General features: G+C 40.4%; 1 protein-coding gene across 8 annotated transcripts in view; it reads right to left on the bottom strand.

Moving 5' to 3' along the window:
* DENND1A (DENN domain containing 1A) overlaps positions 1–20,818 on the bottom strand; it is a 523,231-nt gene that overhangs the window by 265,274 nt on the left and 237,139 nt on the right. For all 8 annotated transcript variants that reach the window (XM_043916893.1, XM_043916896.1, XM_043916894.1 and 5 more), the window contains one exon: positions 8,067–8,136. In XM_043916893.1, coding sequence (XP_043772828.1) covers positions 8,067–8,136 — 70 coding nt within the window. The remainder of the gene's footprint in view (positions 1–8,066; positions 8,137–20,818) is intronic.

The raw sequence follows: 20,818 nt of genomic DNA, 5'->3' as shown, positions 1-20,818 counted from the left end.
GTGATATTGGCCGGTAATTTTCTTTTTTTGTGATATCTTTGTCTGGTTTGGGTATCAGGGTGATTGATGGTGGCCTTGCAGAGTAAGCCTGGGAGTGTCCCTCCTTCTGTAATTTTCCAGAAGTTAGAGAAGGTATTAGCTTTTCTCTAAATAAATATTTACTGAAAGGACTGATGCTGAAGCTGAAACTCTGATACTTTGGCCACCTCATGTGAAGAGCTGACTCATTGGAGAAGACCCTGATGCTGGGAAGGATTGGGGGCAGGAGGAGAAGGGGATGACAGAGGATGAGATGGCTGGATGGCATCACCGACTCGATGGACATGAGTTTGAGTAAACTCCGGGAGTTGGTGATGGACAGGGAGGCCTGGCGTGCTGCGATTCATGGGGTCGCAAAGAGTCGGACACGACTGAGCGACTGAACTGAACTGAAATATTTGATAGGATTTACCTGTGGAGCCATCGGGTCCCAGACTTCTGCTTGTTGGAAGATTTTTAATCACAGTTTCAATTTCATTACTTGTGATTAGACTACTCATATTTTCTATTTCTTCCTGGTTTAGTCTTGGAAGGTTTGTCCCTTTCTTCCAGGTAGTCCATTTTATTGGTAGTAGTCTCTTACGATCCTTTGTATTTCTGCAGTGTCAACTGTAATTTTTTTCATTTCTAGTTTTACTGATTTGAGTCCTTTGCCTTTTATTCTTGATGAGTCTGGCTAAAGGTTTATTAATTTTATTTATCGTCTCAAAGAAACAGTGTTTAGTTTCACTGATTGTTGCTATCGTTTTCTTCTTTTCCATTTCATTTATTTCTGCTCTGATCTTTATGATTCCTTTCCTTCTATTAACTTTGAGGGCTTTTTGTTTTTCTTTCTCCAGCTGCTTTAGGTATAACCCTAGGTTGTTCAAGATTTTCCTTTTTTTTTTTTTGGTGGAACTGTATTGCTATACACTTCCCTCTTAGAACTGCTTCTGCTGCATCCCACAGGTTTTGGGTGGTGTTTTCATTACCATTTGTTTCTAAGCATTTTTTAAATGTCCTCTCTGATGTCTTCAGGGATCCACTGGTTGTCTAGTAGCATGCTGTTCAGCCTCCATGTGTTTGTGTTTTTCACAGGTCTTTTTTTTTCCTATGCAAGTGTGACAGTCGCTCAGTCGTGTCCGACTCTTTCTTACCCCCTGGGCTATACAGTCCATGGAATTCTCCAGGTCAGAATACTGGAGTATTGAATACTGAATACCCCAGTTCCCTTCTCCAGGGGATCTTCCCAACCCAGGGATCGAACCCAGATCTCCCATATTGCAGGCCGATTCTTTACCAGCTGAGCCACAAGGGAAGCCTTAAACCTGATTTCTAATCTCACAGGGTTGTGGTCATGCTTGATACGATTTCAATTTTATTAAATTTACTGAGGCTTTATAGTAAAATAAATTTAAAAAAAATTTTTTTCCCAAGGCTTAGTTTGTGACCTAAGATGTTATCTATCCTGGAGAATGTTCTGTGAGCACTTGAGAAGAAACTATATTCTGCAGCTTTTGGATGGAATGTCTATAAATATCAATTAAGTCTATCTGGCCTAATGTATCATTAAAAGCTTCTGTTTCCGTATGAATTTTCTGTCTGGATGATTTGTCCATTGCTGTAGGTAGGGTGTTAAACTCCACCACAGTTATTGTTACAGTCGATTTCCCCTTTTATGTCTGTTAGTGTTTGTCTTATATATTGAGGTGTTCCTATGTTTGGTGCACAAATATTTAAAATGGTTATATCTTCTTTTTGGATTCATCCCTTGATCATTATGTAGTGTCCTGCCTTGTCTCTTGTAAGAGTCTTTATTTTAAATTCTATTTTGTCTGATATGAGTATTGTTACTCCAGCTTTCTTTTGACTTCTATTTGCATATGGTATCTTTTTCCATCCCCCTACTTTCACTCTACATGTGTCCCTAGCTCTGAAGTACAGTCTCTTGTAGACTGCATATATATATATAGTTCATGTCCTTTTATCCATTCAGCCAGACTCTGTCTTTTGGTTGGAGCATTTAAAACATTTACATTTAAGGTATTTATCTATACATATGTTCCTACTGCCATTTTCTTAATTATTTTGGTTGTGTTTTGTAGAGTTTTTTTTTCTCTTATATTTCCCTCTTAAAGAAGGTCCTTTAGCACGTATTATAAAGCTGGTTTGGTGTGCTGAATTCTCTTAGCTTTTGCTTATCTGTACAGTTTTTCATTTCTCCATCAAATCTGAATGGAGATCCTTACTGGGTAGAGTAATCTTGCTGTGTGTTTAGTCACTCAGTCATGTCTGACTTTCTGTGACCCCATGGACTGCAGTCTGCCAGGCTCCTTTGTCCATGGGGATCCTCCAGGCAAGGATACTGGAGTGGATTGCTATGCCCTCCTCCAGAGGGTCTTCCCAACCCAGGCCACATTGCAGGTGGATTCTTTACTGACTGAGCCACCAGAGAAGCCTAAGAATGCTGGAGTGGGTAGCCTATCCCTTCTCCAGAGGATCTTTTAACCCAGGAATCAAACCAGGGTCTCCTGCATTGCAAGTATATTCTTTACCAGCTGAGCTACCAGGGAAATCTTGGTAGTAGGTCTTTCCTTTTGTCATTTTAAATATAGCCTTCCACTCCTTCTGGCCTGCATGCTGCTGCTGCTGCTAAGTCACTCCAGTTGAGTCCGACTCTGTGCGACCCCATAGACGGCAGCCCACCAGGCTCCGCCGTCCCTGGGATTCTCCAGGCAAGAACACTGGAGTGGGTTGCATTTCCCTCTCCAATGCATGAAAGTGAAAAGTGAAAGTGAAGTCACTCAGTCGTGTCCGACTCTTAGCGACCCCATGGACTGCAGCCCACCAGGCTCCGCCGTCCATGGGATTTTCCAGGCAAGAGTACTGGAGTGGGGTGTCATTGCCTTCTCCGTCTGGCCTGCATAGTTTCTGCTAAAAAATCTTATGGGGAATCGCCCTGTATGTTATTTGCTGCTTTTTCAATGTATTTTCATTGTATTTAATTTTTGCTAGCATGTTCCCCCATGGATTTATCCTGTATAAGACTTTCTGCAATTCCTGGACTTGAGTGACTATTTCCTTTCCCATGTTAGGGAAGTTTTTGACTCTAATTTTCAAATATTTTCTCAGACCGTTTCTCTTCTTCTTCTGGAATCCCTACAAATCAAATGCTGCTGTTGCATTTAATGTTGTCACAGAGGTCTCTGAGACTGTCCTCATTTCTTTTCATTCTTTTTTCTTCATTCTGCTCAGCAGCAGTATTTCCACCATTCTATCTTCCAGCTCATTTATCCATTCTTCTGCTCAGTTAGTCTGTTATTGATTCCTTCCAGTGTATTTTTCATTTCAGTTATTGCATTGTTCATCCATGATTATTCTTTAGTTTACTTCTAGGTTCTTGTTATCTTGTTGATCCATGCCTCTATTCTATTTCTGAGATCTTGGATCATCTTTATTATATACTCTGAATTCTTTTTCAGTTAGATTGTCTATTTCCTCCCTTCATTTACTTGGTCCTTTGGGTTTTTACCTAGCTCCTTCATCTGCAATATTTTTTCTGTTATCTCAATTTGTCTAACTTACTGTGCTTGCAGTCTCCTTTCTGATGGCTGTAGGGTCACAGTTTCTCTTGCTTCTGGTTTCTGGCCTCCAGTGGGTCAGGTTGGTCCAGGAGCTTGTGTAGGCTTCCTGGTGGGAGGGACCAGTGCCTGTGCTCCGGTAGGCCGGGCTGAGTCCTGACACTCTGATGGTAAGGGTTACATTAGGGGGGTGTGTTTTGGGGTGTCTGTGAGCTTACGATGACTTTAAGCACCCTGTTTGTTGGTGGGTGGGATTGTGTTCCTATCTCGCTGGTTGTTTGGCCTAGAGTATCCAACACTGGAGTCTGCAAAAAATGAGTGGAGCCAAGTCTTGGTATCTAAGCTAACAGCTGTCCCTTCCCTAGGTCTGCCCGCCAACCCCCACGTTTCAGCACCCAGCCTCCCTCCACACCGGCAGACACACAACTCAGGCTGGGGTATGCAGTGTTGCACAGATCTCATTCTGGCCTACCTTCCACAGACTGGTTGCTGGTTCCCCTCCGATCCTCTGAAGTTCCTTCTTTGTCCCAGCTGATTTCCCCAGAGTGAAGGGGTTTCTCTGAGTGTAGGAATGCCTCCTCATCCCTCAGCTCCCTGCAAGGGGTGCTGTTCCCTTCCTATTTCCTCTTTTCTTTCTTTCATCCTATTTGGTTATGTGGGGATTTCTCTTGTGCTTTTAGGTGTCCAGAGACTTCCGCTATCGTTCAGTAGGTACTCTGTGAGAACAGAGAACAGTTCCATTTGCAGATATATTATTGATGTACTTGTGAGGATAGGTGAATTCCACATCCTCCTATTCTCCCATCTTGACCCCACCCTACCCCAAAATGTTTTGAGCACCTCCTCACTTTTGGCACAAAAAGATATTCCAGACTCATCTTACACTTTTCACAAGTATAAGAAGAATTAGACATTTCTTCATGGAGTCCCTGCTCCTTTCAGTAGAAAATGGATTTCCATTCAGTCGCTCAGCTGTGTCTGACTCTTTGTGACCCCACTGACTGTTTTCCAGCATCAGGGTCTTTTCTAATGAGTCAGTTCTTCACATCAGGTGGCCAAAGTATTAGAGCTTCAGCATCAGTCCTTCCAATGAATATTCAGGACTGATTTCCTTTAGGATGAACTGGTTGGATCTCCTTGCAGTCCAAGGGACTCTCAAGAGTCTTCTCCAACACTACAGTTCAAAAGCATCAATTCTTCAGCACTCAGCTTTCTTTACGGTGCAACTCTCACATCCATAATGACTATTGAAGAAACCACAGCTTTGACTAGAAAATGGATTTAGGAACCAAGATTTCAGTACTTGGGTGTATGCTCACTGCTACTTGTGTGTAGTGGATACTTGGGTGTGCTCATTGCTACTCATATATAGTGGAAAAATGGGGGTGCTCACTGCTACTTGTGTACTGTGGACCCCAGACCCTTTCAATGGATAGGGCCAAGGAATATCTCTCACACACACACACAACCCACAGTACACAGTTACATCTCCATTTTCTTTATCTATCACATATACTGAAAGCCATGGGTTCACATCAATGACTCTAATTTCAATCCAGCACAGGAATAATTCTAGTTTCTTCTCTTTATATATTTTAACTATATTCTAGCCAAAGTGAAAAATGTTGTCTTTATTTCCTTAATATATTGACTTGCTTGTATGTAAGCAATCTTTTATCACTGTCCCTACCTCCCTCTCCATCTAGATAGCCTTCTTACTTTGCTCAAATACTGACATCCAGTGCTAGGCCACCAGTATCTGCCCCCCTCCCCTGGATCTCCCACCAACAAAAACGCCCTCCTTACCCCAGGGTCCATCACCCTAGTGCTGGGCCATTGTTGCTGTCCTCTTTCCCATGTGCCTCCTCTAGGTCCCACAGAAGTTCTGATATCTGGTGTCCAAATAAAGCCAAGCCACTGTCACCACTGTCCCACATAAATAACTGCCTCATTGCTTAGCCTCCAACACCCTCAAACAGACTGCTCACTCTCTCTCTGGATCAGACGCCCTCCTCACCCTCTGCCATCGCTTCTGCAGGGATGTCATCATTGCCTTATTCAGGGCCTGATAATCACTGTGTGTCAGTGACTCAAACAGACACCCTCATGATGTAGCTTAGACTCTGTCCTCCACGCTGAGCCATCATGGTCACTCCCCATGCCCTTAATTGAAGCCTACCTACCCTGGACAACTTTCTCAATGACTTCTGGACTTGGGGAAGAGTGGTTGTTGTTTTTTTTTTTTAAATGAAAGCTCTTTCCACCTGTTCTAATCTGATAATGCACACCTTGCAAATAATCAAGCCAGTTGCAAGCAGACTATCTATCTTCTGTGTCATAATTTCTTTAACCAGAAGAAATTCAATAAACAGAGTCTTTCATATAAGGGAAACAGACTCCACTAGAACAGATCACTGATCTCAGTTTCCAACATTCCAAGAGGCAGGGCCCTTAACTGGGGCAAAGGCCCAGAGGATTGGTACACCAGTTTTATAGAGTAATAATCCTATCTCCCCTATGCATAGTTTGTACCCACCTAATATTTCCTGTATCCCAAGACATGTTTTTAAAAGTCTAGTAAATTGTGTTGTTTTTTTTTTTAATGACCGGAGCTTATATATGGTGGGGAAAAAAATGTGAGTTAAGTTCCAATTGTAAGACTGTTAAGAGCCTACATGTTATACAATTCTATTTACTAAAGACATCTTTCAGTTTTAAATTAAAAACAACAACAACAAATGTTTGACAAAAGTGAACCATGAATTGGAAATCAATGAACAGATCCAAGATGGCCTCAACTCATTCATCAAAGAGTAAACCACTTCTTTTATGACGGAATTCCCTGATACCTAAAGCATTCTTTCAGAATGAGTACAGTGATCTAGGGAGCCATTTCTATTAGTTATTTCTTCCATTTACTGTGGCCTCTGGAATACACTTGCCAATGAGTAAATCTAACTTAAAGATTTATCCATTATTCACACAATTTCTACCTTTTCTTCAAAAAATAGCATTTCCCAAAGTGTGTTCCAGGAAACACTGGTATCTCAGAATGTTGTTAATATTTGTCAAGGAATTAAAAGGTATGGGGCCAAATAAGTTGTAAATTTCTGGGTAACATAGATTTCTCCACTGTAGGACTTTTCAGAGTCTATGTTACAAGAATTTTAAGGAAACAAAAATGAGGCACAGCTTCCCCTTTCCCTGACCCCAGTATTACTCACCTATGGTACTCTTTTTGAATGGAGCATTTTTTAGAACTGATGTTCTGTAGACAATATGATGGGGAAAACTCTAACATTTAACAATAATGTATCTCTTTAATTAAAACTCTTAGGCTATTTACAAGAAAGGAAACTATAAGAAGCTAGATATATAGACAAATATTCAACTAACTAATAATCAAAGAAATGAAATTAAAACAATGAGAACTGTTCACTTGTCAAGGACGCAATGAAGTCATCAAAAGCTAGTGATGCGAGTGTGGTAACCCAGGCACTCCTGTACTTTGCCAGTAAATGATATCTTTTACCCTTTACTGGCAAAATACAGGTGTACGATTCTTCTGGAAAGAAGCTTGGCAAATGCTTTAAAACGTTTATGTCTACTAACCTTCAAATGGCCCATCTGAGATCCTCTTTTTAAGGAAACACTCCAAAATGAAGAAAATGTTTTATGTTCAAAGATGTTAATGGCTATACTTATAATAGTGAAAAAAAATCCCAAATAATGAAAATTCCTGATAACAGAGAAATGTCTCAGTAAACCAAGGTACATGATACATGATGTGCAGCCATGGAAAAGATTTACAATGTTTATATTATCATGGAATAAATGTTTCCATTATTGTGGTACCTAAAACTGTCGGTTTCAAAAGCCTAAATACAGTTTCAGTTGCCTCTTGACACCCATGGAAGATACTTCAGCATGTCACTTCTTCCAAAAGTATAGTGAGGTACAGCTGAACGTTTAAAGTGATTTTCAGACCCTTAAAAAAATTACTGTAAAACTCAAGAAAGCCCTACTGAAATGGGACTGGGACACTGGGTTACGTCACTTGCCAGTTAAGAGTTTTATTGACAAACCCTAACAATTCAAATTTGTGCCTCAGCAAAATTATTACTTAATACATATCATGAACTTTCAGAGCTGTCTGGGAATATGAGATGGTGAATATTAACTCTGAATGCTAATGGCCTATTTATTATGTATTTAATTCAAAAAGTAAAGGAAGAAAACATCCCAAAATGCTAGCAATATTTATTTGAGGTTGGGGGAAAGGTAGGGAGACATATTAGAAGTGACTTTCTTTTCCTTCTTACTGCTTTCTGAATTTCCCAAACTTTCTATAATGGGAATGTGTTACTTTTTCAGTAAACATTTTAGTGAAAAACACAGCACTATTATTTTTATAATCATAAAAGTTAAAGTTTACTTATTAAACAGAGTAAAATAGAAGGTAAATACCTGTCCTTTTGTCGTGTAATCTGCCAAGATGTTAAGTAGCTTATAAAATACTTCGAACCAGGGGAGATAGCTGAGGGAAGAGGAAACACATGAACTATTAGTACACAGGTCAAAAACTTTAATCAGGAGCTAATTCAAGACAGTACATTTCAGTTTCTCTTTATATCCTGAAGAGCCTTCCTGTTGTAGGCTGTGCTAGAAAAGCAGACTGGTAAAATGCTAATTATTTCTGAGATTTAAAAAAGTTGCCTGTGTAAGGCAGAGGATTGAATGTCCATTATAAATTATTCCCATGCCTCAGAGCTAGAACAGGTTCATAAAGAAGAAATTCAAAGCAGACTCTGCAATCAGGAACCATCTCTGAAGAGCCCCCCAGGCTCCTCCTACCACACCCACCCCTTCCAGGAAAGCTTCAAGTTTCTCATGATTGGATACACATAGCCACACATACACTCACATAGAGACACATACACAGCACTTTCACTGTTGCCGTGTGCAAGTGCCCAAAGGCCCCAAGAGCCTGAAACCATTCATCAAACTTTCCATTGTAATACAGCCTTCTCTGTACTTATTGCAGCAAGAGCCCTGACTCTCTGCCCCCACTGCCCTCCAGCAGGACCTGACCATCATGTCCCTTAATTCTGACGAGAGCCTGGTCCTGACCTTAGTCCGTCCTCTGTGTGGCTCAGAGAGTGGTCTAAAATGTGAGTATAAGTGGCCCATTGGATTAAATTCCTGCAGTGGTGCCCCATCACTGCAGGACTTCTGAGGACAGCATTCAAGGCTCTTCGGTCAGGTCCTTGACCATCCTTCCAGTTGTCCCCACTTTGCACCCCCATATACACACTCCTCTCATTGCAGTCATACTCTGAGGAATGTCCAGGCGTTCTCAAGCCTGCCCAAGTCTGCGCTGCATACACTTGGCACTGTTCTCCCTCTGACCTTCATGATCTACTCTAGCTGACTTCTGCTCATCCTCCTAATAGTTCCCCACTGCTGCCCTGTCCCCGACTCTCAAGCCCGAATTCCCCTTTTTTCTGTACTCCCCTGTCACATGCAAACTATCGTTATAACAATCCACACACCATGTGGCACTCCAATGGCGTATCTGTCTTCCCAACAGATTAAACATGACAATAAGGAAGGATTCACATCCTTCTTTACTATGTCTTCCCAGGGCCAAGCACAGAGCCTGGCAGACCCTCAGTGCTCAGTGTTGATGGAACAAACAAAAACAGCAGAGGTGTATTAATGCTACAGAATTATTGCTGAAACAAATTCCTATTCCCAAGAAGTTTTTTTCACTTAAAACATCAATGGCTTTGTTCTCCATAGGAAACTTTTCCAAAATGACATCAAACAGTCACGTGGGAAGAGTATCCTATCAAGCGCTTGCCGTCATGCTCACATCTGCCCTGCTGCGCTCATAGTGTCCATTACCAACAGCGTGGAGGACTGACTCCATCCCACCAGGCAGAAGGAAATCAGCGCCCCGGACAGATTACCAGCTGTACTGCTGAGGGTAATAAATGAAGTGAGAGCGAATAGAGAGGACAGATAAAGCGCACAGCTCTCTGTCATTAATGTCTGTCTGAAGCCAGCACATGCTACTGTAAAATTTAAGTAGCTTATCAAAATATACCGATAAGCAACTTAACTTTTCACTTCTCTGACAGTATTATCACTTATGTTAATATGCTTCAATCAGCTCTGGCAACTGCATATTGATTATTATAGAGCAAATGACTGCTGCCACTTTACCCAGCATTTACTTTGGCAGAGTAATGTAAACATTCAAGAGGGATTAGGGAGGAGATAAGTTTCCCTCTTCCTATTCTGTTAAATAAACCTCTGCTGAGTTAAAAGCCATTACAGAATGAACAATAAATCCCCTCAGAAAAAAACTCCTGCCCAGATTAGAGGACACTCAGTAAACAAACTCAACCAAGGATTACAAATATCTTTTTTTTTTCCCTGAAAGAAAAAAATACCACTAGTTAAATCCAGCGGGAAGGGGTCGGGGGGAAGTGAGAAGAGAAAATATTTTCTTGTAAGGATACCACGGTTTCAAGTAAATGAGAGCAAAGTCGCAGTCATTTTAGAAAGACTTAAAGGGACTTGGTACAGTCCCTTCTGTCTGATAATTTAGGACTTCCCTGATAATTTAGGACTGTGGTGCACAGGAAGCAGTTCTGATCACTAGGTTCAACTGACCAACACAGTTTGTGAGGATGCAGGCGGGTGACGTGCTACCGTCGCCTGGCCCACGGCCGACTGTGCCCAGGATCTCACACTCAGCCTCGACCCCACCAAATCGATTCTTTTTGGCTACACTAAACAGAACCCTCAGCCATGGGAGGTTTTGCAGTTACCCTGGAAATCAGCCATCTCTCCCTCTCTTCAGCCTGACTGGACACAACTGTTCCCCACATGTTGTCCCCTGTGCACTGACAGATGAGTATCTAGTGATGGCAGTGTTAAGGTCTTGAAACCAAAACCCAGCTGTCTTCTTCTTCAAAGGACCCCTCTTTCCCCTGTTGGGAGGCCAGGGTTCACAGCTGAACTCTATCCAGTGGTGCTTCCTGTACTGCTTCATTAGCACCGACACAACAGCTTCGAGCTGCCGGCAAGGGTGCAGGTGAGGATATGGAGACCCTCGGCCCCATTTTGTGCTCGTCTGTCAGCACGAAGTAAACACACTTCCCAGTCCAGAGATGGGAAACAAACACTCCACTGTGCTGCTCCTCCCTGGATAGCTAACGGACTTCCAAACATCACAGGGCTTGCTCAACTTGCTCCCTTCACGCAACTGCTCAAGTTTGCAATGCAGAGCATCACCATGTGTTGGGCTCAGTTCAAGGCTGGGGCCAAAAATCCCAAAGAGTCCCTGCATTCAAGAAGACCATGGTCCTTGGTGGGAAAAAGAGATAATAATAACAAGGAGTAATAGTTTAGGTGGGGGTGCTGTATCTCTTTCCCAAGTGCTTTATTTCACCTAGGCTTTTGGATCCAATTATTAAATTACAAGGGAACATTAAAACAACAACAACAACAACAAAAAGTCTCTCAGTCATATCTGACTCTTTGTGACCCCATAAGTAGACCAAGTAGGGTATACAGAATAATGACATGAGTTGAGAAAGTAAAAAATTTAAACCATGGTTATAGGGGAGGGCACACAATGGAGAGAATAGCTAGTTGCATCTGTTGGTAGGAGTCAATATGCATCACACAGAAAAGGTTGGGCTTCAGCTAAGTCTTGAAAGAGGCTGTTCTTAGTGTATGGGAAGAAGGTTAGAAGGGGTGGAGATAAAGAGCACAGGAAAAACGCACGAGCAATGGCTTGCCAGCACAAACCTGGGCCCGACTTGAGAACTGTGTGCAGCTGGAATAGCCAGAGAGTAGGGTGTGCAGGCTGAAAGGTGAGGCAGTGTGCAGAAGGGTCAGGCTCTGGAGGGGCTCTCATGCCAAACCCATGGGCCTCTCTTTTATTCTGTAATCGGTGGGGATCCATAGGGCCAGTTAAAGAGAAGAAACATTTTGAAGATGAGTATTTAGAGCCAGGCAGAAAGTGCTTATTTCCCACTCAGCACAGCCCAGTGGATCATCTAAGCCCTACCAGAGCCAGTCCACTTTGCTACCCTAAAGAGAAAGCCTTAGATAATACAATCTGGTAATACACATAATTTGAAAAAGATCAACAAAAAGATCAACATAAATAGAGCTCTGGCTCTAGTAGGAACAAAAAAATGAAAACTATTTTATAATAAAAGGTTTAATATTTAAACACTCAGGCACCATTATATTAGGAGATAAAATGAAATAGTACCTCCTTGAGGGGCTCGTGGCAGATGTGCAGCTCCTTGTGTTTAGAATGACGAGTTTAAGGCTAAGAAGACTGACATGCAATACGGTCTTTCAGTTTTTCTTGGTGATTTCCACTTGCCTGAGAAGATCTTAAAACTCCATCATGGGTACTCTAAGGGAGGTATCCCTTCTTTTCTTATTTCCCATCAGCAGATTTTTGTCACCGAGGATTCAGTGGATGACAAAACATCCCTTGGCTAAGGCTATTTGGCATTCAGTTTTTAAAGCTTTCATATTAACCACACCCACCCTCAAAATTGAAAGCAGCAGAGCAGCAGAGTACGTGCGAAAACACAGACTCAAGTCGACTCTGTATGAACCTCAGTAGTAACTGTGACACCTCAGGGAAGTGATCTCTCAGAGACTCAGTTTCCTCTTCTATAAAAAGATATATACCATCTAACGAATGTAACTGATGTATACAAGAGACATCCAACCTGGGGCCTGGAATACTCTTCCTGTCCCTCTCTGCCTAACATTCTTAGTGTCTGCTTCAGAGCCTCCTCCAGGACTCTGTACACCTCATGCCCTGCAGCCACCAGAGCGGACAGCAAAGTACAAGCTGTTATTAAGAGGAAAATACTCACAAGTGATATGACCACTTAAACCAGTAAGTCCCCACTCAGCCCTTCAAGTCTGACTAGCATCTCTATCTATCCCACTGTTAGTGTCTTGGACGGTCCAACATCTACAAGAAAATGCAAATAAAACTACAACCTCTGCAAACAATGCAGAGTTTCATGAAGCCCTTGTTAAGATGCAGGACACCTGCTCAGAGTCAAGGCAAAGTGACTAACAAATGAAGACCTGGCAGCATTAGACCAGGAAACAAGGGACGAGAGAAAAATCAAGAAAAACAAGGATGGTGGCACAAAAGTCACATCAAAAGAAAATGAATTCAGTATCAAAGGGTTAAGAGACGCTTTGGGAAAACTGATGACATCTTCAAATACTTTTGGAAAAATGACTCCTTTTATGATGCTATGAAAGTCAAATATGATGTATTATTATGTCTGAAAAATCAAAAAATCTCCCCAAAAAGCCCACTTGACTCATTATTCTAAGATTTAATGTGTTGTTAGAATAAAAGCTAGATTTTGTCCAAATGAATTTATTTTCAAAGTTTATTTCTTTTTTTTTCTAGATAAAATTTTAAAATAAATCTCCCTTCATTTTTACTATAAAGTTTTGGTTCCACTGAAATAGGTGCATTTTAGTCCCAGAGTATGAGGCCCTCCTGGGCTTATCCTACATGAAGACTCACCTTAGTTCTTGATAGTGTCAACTCCATGAGGACAAAGATCAAGACTGTTTAGTGTTTAATCTCCAAAATGTGCTTGGCATGTGTTAAACATCCACTAGGTCAGAACTTCCCTTGACAGATGTAACTCATTCCTATAGTTTCTACTAAGGCCATTACCACTAGAGCCAGAGAGTAACAGTTAACCAACTCTTATTGGAAAGTGGGGCTTCAAATTTAGGAGGTGGGATTTTGTTTAGAAAAATGCTCCAGAAACAAAAACTATTGCTGTCAGTGGACTGCTGAAGTCTGTGACAAATAATTAAAATTGAGTAAGCACATATTCCAAGCAGATCAAGAAGTACCCACAAACTTAAGATTTCTTACTCCTTGTCCTTCAACATAAGTAAATCTCACTATCCACTTTTTTTTTACTTCAAGTACTACGGGAAAATGTCACAAACTAAACTGATTATTGCAGTTTGATAACCTAATTTTTCAAGCACAGGTGAACCTCTAAAACTGCCCAGGTAACCTCTGATTTGTTAGTGTATCAGGCCCCAAGTTTCTCCGAGTTTGCTCTAAACTTGCTCCATCTCTAATCCATTTCTCCTGCTCTTCAAAAGATACTCTTCTATTGAACCTTACTGAAGAGAAAAGCTCTAACATGAGTTTTCCTCCCTCCCATTCCTACACCTCTCATGCCCTCCCCTTACTGTCCCAACTGGAGGCAGAAAGTGGGAAGACTCTAGACTTCAACCACACTGCCTTCTGTAAGACCCATCTTCTCCCTTGTTACACTCAGTCGACAAGGATTCCCATCTTTAAACCCAACAAAAACCACCCATGTATGCAGTTTTCACACACACAGTTCTCAGACTACAGCTTTAGCACCAAGGTGCACACATGTTCCTCCCTATGAGAAAAACATCCACATCCTCCTGAGCCAACCGCACAAGCTTCACTGAACATTTTCTGGAATTTAAAATGGAGGTGACATTTACAGTTCAAACATCACACATTTTCCAGATCGTTCACTTTTCAAATGTTGTGGTCAGTCATCCACAAAACCACATATACCTCTGTATTTCTTAAGAGCCATCCGATGTATGGCTGGCACTCTGCAAGGTGCATGAGTAATAAGACCCAGGGCCCAGCGTTCGGGGAGCTCACTATCTCATGAAGGAAGCAGACACACTGGCATTCTAGAAAGTTTTCCCATGGAAAAAGACAGTTTACTGATCAATTTTACACAGATTGCTAAGCCAGGAGATCCACCTATTCTGTCACTAGCTGTGGCCTGGACCGTTTCTCCTCCCCAGCATGTGAAATGGGGATATCTACCTTACATGGTGATTGTGAGGAGAAAACATACCCATCCACCACTGAGCCTGAAACAGACTGAACAATGTTTTTCCCTGATGAAATCATACTCTTTTGCCATTAAGATCAAAAGTTGGAATAACCTAAATAAGAAAAAATAAGCAAACAAACTCAATCCCCTTTGAGAGATCAGAGATAGTCTCACTCAATCTGAGCATTCTACTTTGCTCACAGTTGCTAATCTCAAATTGTAAATTTATTATGGTTTCCAGTTAAGCTCCAGAATCTCTGATTTATGTCCATAATTAACATCCCATTGTGATATCTATTATATCTATGCAGGAAAATGTATGTACTGAATGAGCAGAAATATTAATTTGCATTAAAAAAAAAAAAAAAGCTGCCATAAAACATCTGTGCTTACACGAAGCTACCCAAACATACACTTGGATTTGATTTTGGAAAAAAGACTCTTTTCTCTCTTGATGGGTATTCAATAATTGTTGCTTTTAGAGAGCAGATCTGTCGTCGTCTTTTCTATGACAGCATTACTATGATTGAGGGAGATTGCTCAGGAGGAAAGCAAGGAGGCACTTTTCTGTTATCACCGGTGAAGTGTTGGTAACAGAAGATCTGTAGAGTAATGACACCTGCACTGACAATTCACTGTAATTCTCAGATATTTTCCATTGAGCCCAGAGAGGGTGAGCACAGAGGCCTTTCATCATTTTCCTAAGAGAGTTTATGATGCAGCCCACTCCTGTATTCACACACCTGCAAGTTTTTTTTCCCATTCAGAGCATCTTATTTTATGGTTTAAATTACTACTGTAATATAATGCAATGGGTTAGGGAGGGTCTAACCATGGCCCACCTTACAGAAGCTTTCATAGACTAAAGGAGAAACACATTGTCCCTGTTTGGGGGAGAAAAAAAACACACACACACACACACAACAAAAGGAAGAAATGGCTACACAAGAAGTCTTGTCCTACTTTCAGTAGTAAACAACAAAATTAATTATCCCACTGAGACAACATTTGATATTATTCACATTTTAGAGCTTGGAAGAAGAAGCTAATGAGGAAAGGGGGAAATTTATCAAGTGTTAGGGGCTTTGACATATTCTTTACAACTCTATGAGATAAATTATCATTCCATTTCACAGAGGAGAAAACCGAGTCTCAGGGAAGCAAAGTGATTTACCTAGGACAGTATAGCTACTAAAAGCACAGCTCAGACATAAAACTAGTCCAACATGATTTCTATTCTACTCCATACAACACAATATTAGTTGTACAACCTGATCAAGTGCAATAGTCAATCCTGAGCTTAGGATTTAAAATCCTTACCGTGCAGTTCTTACTGTAATACCCTGATAAAATGAAAGCTTGCCTCCAAAGGCCCCTCGGCTCGAAGCATTCTGAGCAATCCAACTCTGGCTGCCTCCCAACAATTCAGCATGTTTTCTTACTTTGCCAGCTCCAGGGACACTAGTCATGTGTCAGCTCTTTACTGCTTTAGGAATTAGTGTACATGTTACATTCAGAAACACAAATATAAATAGCTCAATTTAAAATGTTTTAATCAAGCATGACAAAAGATATATTTTAAGCTTCCAGTGCTTCGTGTCAAAAACCAATGCCTTTGTGTCAAAACCTTTAAGGTGTGTTTTTTAAGAAATTACCTCGAGAAACAATGGCCTGTGTCACAGATTCTTAGACTGTTGCCTTTTTAAAAATTTAAGGCATAAAGCTTTAAATGTATGCTTATGGTGACAATTAAGGAAATGCTAGATTAGACAGGGCATCAGTTTTCCACAAATAGCACTTAAATTTAACTTCATTTCCACCCCAGATCTTTGCTTGAATGTTGTATCATTCAGTCGCAAATCTCTCTATAAAAGTGTCTGACTGTCTCTTAAAACCATTTATGCTCTATGCTTCAGTGTCTTTTCTTGGCAACTTTCCCCATATGCTTAACTTCTTTCAGGAAAGAATTCTGTCTCAATTCACAGGACAGCAAACCAATCAACACAAGCAGGCAGGCAGGTAAAGGAAGGAAGGGAGACAGGCACACAGAGAGAAAGTAGGATATAGATGTAGCTGGTCCAACAAACATAATGTTTTAGAAGGCAGAGAGTTTCAGACCAAAAGAAAACTGACCAACCACCTACCCCCAAGCAATCAGAGAGCCCTGAACTTGAATTTATAACCCAAACACCCTGTACCATATGCAACTTGAGACACACAACTGGTAGCACTACTGGGGATTTATGACTTATGACTTGTTCATATTTAATTTGTAACCAAACACTTCCCCTTCCTCTTAGCTACCTCAGAACTCTTGATTAACTCTTGTTTTCACAGGTCAGAGGTTAAATAAAGGAAGGGAAGCATTCTGGGGTGAGATTGCCCAGAGCACCACATCCAAGAGTGACCTGTGCAAGGAGCATTAAAATAAGTGATAAGACTAGAGATTGTTCAAGACAGCTGATGTTCAAAGCCTCCTTTGGGTACAAGGCAGGATCTTGCAACTAGAGAGCTGGCCAAAAAGGCAGACAGGAAACTGCTCTCAAGTTACCTTTTGTGACTGAGCAACTCTCTTACCAAAAGGTTTCTCCCAAAATGTTTTTGGAAATGAGACTGAGGTTTTAAGTGAAGGTAAAACAGAATTTGTATAAGCCAAACAGCTCTTCTCCTCACTTTGTTCTGCCAGATGCATCTGTCCTGCCCATCAGTCTCCTACTCCAAAGAAAATCTCTACGGCTAGCTCATCATTTTTTTTTTTTTTTTTTTTGGCAGACCTAGGCTAGCATGAGAGAAGCAAATTTCTTGTACACACAGAGGCACAGCTACCCTGCTGAACAGGATATAATCTGTCCAACTGAAAGACCCATCTTGTTCCAAGTACCTATACTGGTGTGCCATTCATCATGCACCAAACAGATCAAAATAGTAATAGCAGAGACAATCATTTATTCTGGAATACCAATTTACGCTCATTTGTTTTATGGCTAGCTCTCATTTATTCATTCGTCTCTTCATCCCTTCCTTCCTTCCTTCATTGCCTAATATAAGCCATGCACTGGATTAAGAGTTGACTAAGGCATAGCTTCCACTAAAGCAAGTCATTGATTTAAATTTGTGTGTGAAACCACTATGGAATTAGGAATGATCTGACAGAGGCAACATAACAAAGCTTGGAAAATGTGGGAAGTAATGGCTAAGTCACCCTGCAAGGAGCTAAGGTATATGTTTTCTCTGCACTATATTCATAGAACATAGCCAGAGCCTAGAGCAGGCAGTTTCCTTAGCAGAGTCCTTCAACAGGATGGAGGAACCCAATCCTGAGCAACCTGAGAAGGTAGGCATCCACTACAAAGTGATCAGAGTTGAAATATAAAATGCCATTAGTCACTCTCTGTTGTTTCCCTGACAAAATATCCTACTTATTTTTAAAACAATTTTTATGCTTATGGCTTATTGCTTTATTATAATCCAGGGGAAGGAATCCGTAATGCTACAAAAGCTTAAAGCTGGAGTCATTAAACTCTCTTAAACTGTGATAACTTAGAGGAAGGTCAAGTATCTGGTTAAACAAGTCATAAGTCATCAGTCCCCAGCAGCACCACAGTTGTGTGTCTCCCTCAAAAGAAACCCTAAATACTAATCTTTAGAGACAGGGAGCTCAGCCAGCAATCCTGGCAGAAACAGGTTTCTTTGACATAAATTCTAAAACTCATGTAGTATGAAAGAGAGCAGGAAAATTGTCTTTCAGTGAATAACTGTTAAAAGCAGAATATGAAGGTTAGAAAATGTATCCATGAATTATTTTTACTTTATTTCCACCAGCATTAAATTATGTAACCATTTTTGGTGCTTTATTTTAAATGGAAGTTCTCTATGTCAATAATAGTGAAACATATGTACACACATCTAAATATGTGCTAAAAGAATGGTTAAATAAATTATGATATATCCAGGCAATAGAAAATTAGGGTTTAGAATAGTTTTAGAAATACTGTAGGAAAATGCCCATGAAATAATAGACAGTTGATTCAATTGTGCAGGCCCATTTATACATGAATTTTTTTTGATAAATGCAATACCTGTATTTTCATTTTACAGATCTTTAAGTAACTGTGGGGAAAAGTTTGTGTTCGATTACTGATCACAATATGTGGAATCAAAAGAACTATGGCCTGAATCTTGCTTCTATCCAAGCTGTTCAGCTTCCTGCCCTTAGTGGAGTCATTTATGGACTCTTCTGCTTTTGAGGCAGGGATAGCAGTATGTGGATCTTCAACTTGTGATGGGGGCTGCACCTCTAACTCCATGCTTTCAAGGGTCAACTTTAGATTGAAAAGGAGTAATATTCACAAACTATATATCATATGCAATCACATATACTCATAGAAAGACTAGAAGATAAAAAATTAATGGTTATCTCTAGGTAGTGGGATTACAGATAACTTTGTTTCATTCATCATCCTTCTCTGCATTTTCTATGACTTATCTACTGAGCATGCAGTACCTTAAAAATCTGATAAAGGCTTTTTTGTGTGTTTTAAGTACTTTATCTTATTCATAATTATAAATACTTGCAACCAGGCTAATGTACAGTAATTCACAAATTATGGACTATCAAAATAATGGAATACCTTTTAAAACATTTGAGTGTAAGATTTGTTTTAAAGTTTGATGCTATGAGACAAGTGCTCCGGCCTGGTGCACTGGGAAGACCCAGAGGAATCGGGTGGAGAGGGAGGTGGGAGGGGGGATCGGGATTGGGAATACATGTAAATCCATGGCTGATTCATATCAATGTATGACAAAACCCACTGGAAAAAAAATAATAATAATAAAAATAAATAAATAAATAAATAAAAATTTAAAAAAATAAAAAAATAAAAAAAATAAAGTTTGATGCTATTAGAAAAACATTATTTTAGAGTCACAAACTTATAAGCATAAAATTTTATTTTTTATTTTTACTTGTTTTTTATTGATGTATAATTAAAGTACAATATAAGTTCCAGGTGTACGATATAGTGATTCACATTTTTTTGAGGTTATGCTCCATCTATAGTTATGATGAAGTGTTGGCTAGATCCCCTATGTTGTACAAATATATCCTTGCAGTTTATTTTATACATAATAGTATGCAGCACTTAACCTCCTACCCCTATACTGCCCCTCCCCCCTTGGAATATTATATATTCATTAAAATCAGACTATAGAAAAATAATTCAACATAGAAAAGCATTAACAATGTATTTAAATATAAAAGCAGGCTCTATAATATGTACAAAAGATTTTTCATTTTGTGTGTTTTCCTGTATTTTCCAAGCTTTCTACAATAAATATGTATTACTTTTATTTACTTTAAAAATATTTTAAAAGCCACATGTGTGATTCCTCCCTGCCTACCAACTTCCAACTCATTTTGTTTGATTGTAGGAAGGTGGATTGGTTGGGGAAAGCAGAATCTAAAGCCTATCCTCTTGTTTCCTTAAGTGTGCTTGATTAACTGTGACCACCCAGTTCCCAAAAAGGGTCTCTGGATGAAAACTCTTTTACAAACTGGTCACACCAGTCTCATGCTCTTTCCACTGCACCATGCTTATTATGGATCTCAGTTTCAGGGAAGAATGGTGGGTTAATAGGGTTTTCAGTGACCTTCCTTACTGTGGGAGCAATCAGCCTCCATAAAGCTTGATGGGTCTCAGAAAGGAGACACTCAGTTATGCAAGGCCATGTTAAGTTGAGAGGGGAAAGAAAAAAGGGTCAGAATCTTTTTTTTCCCTGTTAGATTTTGAGGCCAAATCCTCAAGGCTGGATGGTTCATATAAACATTTAGTAAGCATCTATGCATGCCAGCCTGTGCTAGACAGCCAAGATAAATACACGAGCAAGACACAGCACTGTCTGTCCTCAAGGAACCTAGATCTCTCAGGTTAAGACAGACATGTAAACGCTTAATCTCGATGCACTGTGAGGCTGCTGTGATACAATGGGGCACTGAGACCTATGGAAATGCTGAGGAAGAGCATCTCAACCAGGCTTGGGTATTAGCTAAATAAAGAAGAGAAGTGAGATGAAAGAAAAGTGTACTTCCAACTGGAAGGACAAAATACACCACAGGCATAGAGACAACGGACTACAAATGACTTGAGGAGGTTGGTTTCCACTTAAAGATAAGGGCAAGTTGTTTCTCTCTGTGATTTTTGGGGGGAGTCAGTTGGGAGGTTGGGTTGGGGGGTGCAGATGGGATTCTTGGCAGTAGAAGAAAATGAGAATAAAGAAATCCAAAAAGACCAG

This window comes from Cervus elaphus, chromosome 11 (genome assembly GCF_910594005.1).
Source record: "Cervus elaphus chromosome 11, mCerEla1.1, whole genome shotgun sequence".
Classification (NCBI taxonomy): domain Eukaryota; kingdom Metazoa; phylum Chordata; class Mammalia; order Artiodactyla; family Cervidae; genus Cervus; species Cervus elaphus.
The sequence above is the reverse complement of the archived record's forward strand: the minus strand, read 5'-3'. Positions and strand labels throughout refer to the sequence as shown.